This window comes from Acyrthosiphon pisum, chromosome A1 (assembly GCF_005508785.2).
Source record: "Acyrthosiphon pisum isolate AL4f chromosome A1, pea_aphid_22Mar2018_4r6ur, whole genome shotgun sequence".
NCBI lineage: Eukaryota > Metazoa > Arthropoda > Insecta > Hemiptera > Aphididae > Acyrthosiphon > Acyrthosiphon pisum.
The window spans coordinates 129,425,041-129,432,622 of NC_042494.1; the positions used below are offsets into that span (position 1 = coordinate 129,425,041).

A 7,582-nucleotide genomic window follows, 5' to 3' on the forward strand; every position below is an offset into this window, starting at 1 on the left:
GGCGCTTTTCGGTTACTGAGTACTCTGATACGGTAAAAAAATAATCGTTTTAATATTATAATATAATATTATCTCGTAGTGTTTTGAGTGTTTTCGTACGTTTTTATAATACTGTTATCCAGTTAAGTTATTTTTTAATACACCGAATGCAAGATTTTATGGTAGCACTGATCCATAAATGGGCTGCATCACTGCGCTATGTTGGCATGCGACTATCAATGTATTTAGTATAGGATGGGCCGGTCTATGGGGAGGATACACCAAAAAAAATCTCCTGAAGCCCTCTAAATATTTTCTATCCCCTAACCTCACAAGTATTTTAAATTATATCCCAGATTTTAAACCATTTTGTTTATATTTACTGTTAAATAATTACCAAACTGAACCAGCATTAATATTGTCCATATACTTCATGGCAGTATCCATATTTTTAGTTAATATTCCAGCAGCCAATCCATATTTAGTGTCATTAGCTCGGTTTATCACTTCATCCAAAGTTTTGAATTTAATAATCTGCTGAACTGGTCCAAATATCTGAACAAATACAAATAACACATTATGCTTTTTAAAAGATGCACTTAGTGGTTAGCATTATACAATTATACATGGTGGTTGTTACATTAATTAATATCATCTATTCTAAAAAATCATTAAAATCAGTATAGTTACTTCTTCTCTAGCAATTTTCATATTGTCAGTCACATTTGAAAATACAGTAGGGTACACATAATAACCTGTGTCTCCTACTTTAGATCCACCGGCTTCTAATTTGGCACCTTCTTTTTTACCAGATTCGATATAACTCAAGAACTCTGTTGTATTGTTCTTCGCTTACCTGAAAATATAATTAAAGTAAAACAATATTTGGTATAATTTTACATGATTTATTAAAGTAGGTTGACAAATACATGCATAATAAATATTCCTACATCAAATATTTTATATACAGTTATTATTAATATAAAATCTTACCAAAGGCCATATTTGTGTATTGGCATCAAATTGGTCTCCAACTTTCTTATTAGATGCCAATTCTGCAGCTTTTTTGACAAATGCATCATAAATGTTTTCTTGAACAAATGTTCTAGAAGCAGCACAACAATTTTGACCCATGTTGACAAATACCGAATCATGAGCAATCTTAGCAGCCTCGTTGACTGCGTATGATAATAATATATAATACAGTATAATTGTATAAATAAATTAAAAATGCACAAAACAATTTTCAAAATGTTTACCATCATAATCATCAAATATTACAAGAGGACTTTTACCGCCTAATTCTAATGAAACACGTTTTAAATTAGACTTGGCAGCTTCTTCCATAATTAATTTTCCAACCTTATTTTAAACAAAAATATATTAAATTCAAATCATGGAGAGCGTTATTTAATAATTGATGTTTACTTCTGTCGATCCAGTAAAGGTCACTTTATTTACATCTGGATGGCTAGATATAGCTTTACCTGCAGTTGGACCATACCCAGGTACAACGTTAATGACTCCATCAGGAAATCCAGTCTAAAAGGTATAAAATATTTTATATTACCTATATTGAATATTATAATAATGTATTTATGTATATATTTTAAATTTTACCTCTTTTGATAATGCAGCTAGATACAGAGCAGTAAGAGGAGTTTGTTCAGCTGGTTTTAATACAACAGTACATCCAGTAGCAAGTGCTGGTCCCAATTTTACTATGGCTAAAACAATTGGATAGTTCCATGGTATAATTGATCCAACTACTCCAATAGGTTGACGTTTGGTGAAAGTAAAATATGGTCCATCTATAAAAGGTAATATTTAACAAATAATAACTAATAACAGCGCAAGTGAACATTTTTAATCTTTAGAAATTAGAAATTACTATGTTACACATAATATCATTAGATATTTTACATGTAAACTTTATATGCTTTGGACTCTATCCGTATAAGATATATTATTAGTAGAGATTGGATGTTTATCCATTTATCATAGTTTTTTATAACATTTAAATTAATGAGGATTATGATAAAAATTAATTTCATCACTCAAAGAATTCAAATTTCTGATCGAGATAGCTGGTTTTCGCTCATGGTGGTGGGGTGTAGGGTTCTTCTGGATATTTCAATTACTATGCCTTATCGGCATTGTTCCGGGACAAAAATAAATTTAAAACACTATTGTTGCCGGAGTAGGTACTGAACAATTTCACTAATTTCAGTTGTGTTCCTAGTTATGTTTTAAAATTGTTTAATGCTTAGTTAGTATTTGGTTTCTAATACATACCTATACATATTATTTTCACATTAACAAACAATTCTATAAAGCAAGGGTTCTCAACCTTTTGAGGTCCACGCCTCCTTTCAAACTATTTTATGAGTTCACGCCTCCCCCCATCACTACTATAAGATTGATGTATGCATAATATTTATATGTAAACTATACTTTAATGTTGGTTATTGGATTAATATGAATACAACTTCAATGAAAAATAATTATAATTTAAAATTAAAATTAACTATTATTAAATATACAATTAAAATTTTTTTTCAACATTTTCACGCCCCCCTGAAATTTTGTCACGCCTCCCTAGGAGGGCGCGCCCCCCAGGTTGAGAACCACTGCTATAAAGTTCAAAAAGAACTTTTTAAACTTTTAATTTTAAGAATAATTATTTACTATTTTTAATTTTTAATAAATTAAATAAGTTTTAAATAGGTAAAGAATTTTATGGATGCATATTTTTTTTAATAAATTCTAAGCATATTTTTAAATTTTTTGGAGCGTAAACATGCCCTCTCTAGTTATTAGTGTTCGACAACTTTAAAAAAAAAAAGGTGGGTAAGTGGATGTCTCTCTGCTGTACAGTAAGTTACAAGTGGGTCACTGTATAATGGATAGTATTAAATTTGAATTCAATGATATAATATCACTGTATAAGAAAAACGATTCTGAGCGGAGACGGTTTGTCAGTCTAGATATTAGACATACATATTATTATAGATATACTTATCTATAGTATTATTAATAATTTTCAAAATAATCATATCACAATATCCATTAGGTAACGCGTTATACATCAACAACAAACCGTGGTACTATCATAGATATATAATAGTATACTTTAGAAGTTTCAAGTACCCACAAATAATATTATACAATCACAACAAAATAACTAAAATAGTTATTCCAGGTTTTTTAATATGTAATTTCGTCCAAATTCGAACTTAAAATGACTATAAAAATAAACTGTGCCTATGTATTTCTTAGAATTTTTGGTAACAGAATTAAATATTTACGTGAAATATTGTTTTAAATTTTCAATCCTTAGATATAAAAGTTGAACATTTTATACATTTTTAACTACAAAATAATTATTCAATTTTAAATTTGATAAATGTTGCCAAGATTTGAACTTCAAATGCTAATAAAAAAAAATTGTGCCTATGTATTTGTAATATTTTTCAACTGCTATTGTAACAATGTATCAGGAGCCCTGTATTAATTTTTTACACTTTTTGGCTCAATAGATAAAACTTTATTGATATTTATAGAAAAAAAAAACTAAAAAAATTGAAAACTTACAATGTCCGTAAACAGCTCAAAAAGAGTCAAATTGTTTTCAAAATTTTATCGTATATATAAAATGCTAATATAAACATTCAGTGAAATTTTCAAGTTTCTACAGTCATTCGTTTTTTAATTACAACAAAATCTTGTTACGCAAGAAATCGAGTGAATACCAAATGTTGTAAAAATATGAATTTCAAACGCTCATAAAAATTTAATTTCAGTTTCTTATGGACATTGACCGTAAACAGCCCAAAACAAATCAAAATATTTTGAAAATTTTATCATGTATAGAAAATAGAAATACACATAAACAACCAGTGAAAATTTCATGTATCTACAGTCATTCGTTTTAAAGTTACACCAAAAACCAAAACCAATTTTCTCGAAAACAGATTTTGCGTAAAAATTCCCGTTTCTCCTTAATTTTTCTTTTGTTTTTCACGGCGCTTTTGAAAACTATTGGAAAAATTTTACTTTTGACTCCCCAAAGTACCAACTAGATTCACTTTCCTATCAGAAAAGGTACTCTTGAAGAAAATCCAAGTACTTTTACTGTCCTAAAAGGTGATGACAGACACAAAAATAAAAAAATAAAAATAAAATAAAAAAATAAATAAAAAAACACACATCATTGTAAAATCAATACATTCATCGTTCCACTCAGAATCTAAAACAGAATAATATAATCTGGTGAAAAATTGTTTTTTTTTTTTATAGTTTTTGGGTAAAATCACTTATAAAAAGTAACAACAAAAATATTTTTGAGGGTTTCGGTTTTATTTATTATTTGACTTTATACTGAACTTATAAAAAAAATAAAAATAAATTGTACCTTCAAATGGATATTACATTTTTTTTTTTTTAAGACAATATTCAGGCAACATGATATGCCAAGCCCTTGAAAATATTTTTGTCTTTAATAATTTGTATAACGGATGAAATAAGACCCTATAAGATTACTCAAAAACCATAAGAGAACATATCGAGTGAATGTGTTTTGTCCAAGCTGAGCAAGGGTTGGAGAGAGAAAAAATTATAAGTGCACTGACATTCTAATAATTTAAACAGGAATATTTTCTGTCTTTGAGATCACATATACTTTCGTACACTTGGTAACAACGTAGATAGGCATATCAAAAAAATTGATATTAGCCCTGAAAAAAACTTTTGGATTCTATAAGTATATATCACTATAGATGCAAGGTTGATTACAAATTACAATTACATACAAAGTGGAAACATTATTATAATGAAATGTTTGCATTGTACGAAACACTAGGTTTCAAAATTCTACGATGTAATAGTGAATCAATGTTAACGAAAACATACTGTATTAGTAAATATACATCCAGACATTCAAAGTTTGTAAGTCACCCCTCCCGTGATAACCCCTTAAAAATAAATTAGCCTTACTTCATAATATATTTATAATAACCTACCTGATGGTATAGTTTTTCCATGAATTTTATCAGCAAATCCAGCATAATATTGAAGAATTGAAACAGCCAATTGTACGTCTAATAAAGAACTACTATACGGTTTACCATTGTCTAATGATTCTAAATTTGCCAAATTAATTTTGTTTTTTTCTAGTAATTCTGAGAACTTATAGATCAATTTGCCTCGAGCAGATGCGTCCATTGTACGCCATTCAGAATTTGGTTGAAATGCAGCTCTTGCTGCATTAACAGCCAAATCAACATCTTCCTATAGTAAAACAAGATAATCAATAATTTTTTTACTTTCATTCAATTTGTTCACATACCTTTGTTTAAAATGTAAATATAAAATTTCAATTAATTTATAGATTCAAAAAAGTTGTTTGTGTTTGTTATTTCATAATAGATATTTGTAGTAGACTGGTTTCTGGTAAAAAACTAATTATAATGGTAATCATGTGGTTCTCTTTTAGTAAATTTCATTATATTTTTTATTAGCAAAAGCACAATTAGATAGTAGACTACATGCGTGCCTACAACCTGCGAAAGTATTCCAACCGACCCGAAAATTTTATAAAATTAGAAATTTGTATAGGTTCTAAGTAGTATAAATAAAAATAAAAATTATAATTTAAAAAAAAATGTTATTTTAATGAGCTATTAAGAATTATAAAATATCTTACACAACTTACACTACGCGACTAACCGGACTAACAGGGAAATATTCCGTGAACAAAATATATAATAATATATTTATTGTATTTATCGGAATGAACAAAAACCTGTACAGTATATTCGCCCGCGTCTTCCCACAGTATAAATATGAATTTCAAATATGGCCAGCAAGTTAAAAAAGGTTGGACACGCCAGTTATACCTATGACACTGGTTATACCTATGTATTATCTTAAATAATTGTGATAATAACTAATAGATAATGAGTATTAATATATTACCTACTAGATATATTAGTACCCATTAGTCATTACTTATATTATAAGATAATAATAATTCTGTCTTTTATGTTCTTTAAAGACTTCAAATGATCCGACAATCATTTAGACATAATTTAACCAACACACTATTGACACTATTAATGTTTATAAATTAATAATATTAAATTCTATTCATATTAAATTAGATTTTTATGAAAAATATTTATTACACTGATTTAAGTAATATTATCTTACTTTATCTCCTTCAGCAACATTGGTAATTGTCTTTTTATTAGCCGGATTGATTGTAGCAAAAGTTTTTCCACTTACTGAGTTTACGAAACTGTTGTTGATAAATATCTAAAACAATAGAGAATTACTCTAATACAGTTATGACTTATTTGTGAAATACAAACATGTCACATAGCTATATAATTATTACCTATGTCAGGTATATTTGTTAATAGAATATTAAAAAAAATCTTCTGTAGCAGTAAAATACTTTGATTTTCAATATTGAGGGTGGATTCTGGTAGCAAATTAGATCTGGTTAGTACCTTGGAGGGTTAAAATTCCCAGTAAGTATTTTTCAATATAACTGGTAAAAGTTATTTTGATAGGTACCTTATGAGTGTTATAATTTATAATTTATTAACTAATAAATCAAAATACTTTATTGAAGGATTAATAAAAACAAATTGTTATTCCAATTAAACATAAAATTAAACTTATTAAGTAAGACTAAAAAGATGTACCTAGGTGGGTAGGTATATAATTGTATAAATATTTGTATACAATTTTGGATTATAAAAGAGGTACTTACCTGATTATATTGAATTTTCACATTTGGATTTGCCATATTTGTATTTATTAATTTGATTAAATGAACAAAACAGTCTTACAGGTATTACTACTAAGTTTACAAGTTTACTTATGGGCTTACGTTAGAATGTTACACTAATATTATGCGACTTCGCGAGTATAGATAACGTAAATTATGACAGTAAACACACTGAACAAAATATGAACACGTTGCAGTACACACCTAGGTATATATATAGGTAGGTGTTTGGTTGGTGAAACATAAATATTAATTATTTTTTTGTAGATACAAATGCATATTATCATAGAAACATAGTCTTCTCAAAGAATGGTGGGGATATCTTGTTTATGTTATAATATAAATAACTATTACATACCAATAATTTATTACTATACTAATTACTAGGTACCTATAACATATTCAATACTCAATAGCGATTATAAATTATAATTTATTATATAATATCTCATTTCTCTAACTATTTTGTAAATACGATATTCTGATAAATCAGTTTATTATGATGCCCGGGTAGGTACAATAGTTGTATTTGTATAGTTAAACTATGTTCGAATGGATACTAATTAATAGTTACATAGGTAAGGATAGTATTATTAATTATTATACACCTTATTAGTTACAATTAAAAGACATTTAGTAATTTGTATAGTTCATAGGCGCGCGCACAGGGGGTGCCTGGGCTACCCCGGACTCTTCACCAAAAACGACAAGGGCCCTATAATTATTAATTAAGTGTAAATTAAATTAATGAAATTATTGGCGAATTCAAAAATATTGTTCCTTTTAAACATCGATTATCATCATAAA

General features: G+C 27.6%; 1 protein-coding gene across 1 annotated transcript; it reads right to left on the minus strand.

Moving 5' to 3' along the window:
• Window positions 1–339: 339 nt before the first annotated feature.
• Window positions 340–6,997, minus strand: LOC100164885 (aldehyde dehydrogenase). Its single transcript, XM_008188090.3, is given in 10 exon segments — window positions 340–534; window positions 670–798; window positions 800–835; window positions 973–1,157; window positions 1,239–1,341; window positions 1,408–1,521; window positions 1,600–1,790; window positions 5,001–5,268; window positions 6,190–6,294; window positions 6,758–6,997. Coding segments are annotated over 10 exon segments (1,329 nt in total). The 5' UTR covers window positions 6,794–6,997; the 3' UTR covers window positions 340–372.
• Between the last annotated feature and the right edge of the window lie 585 nt (window positions 6,998–7,582).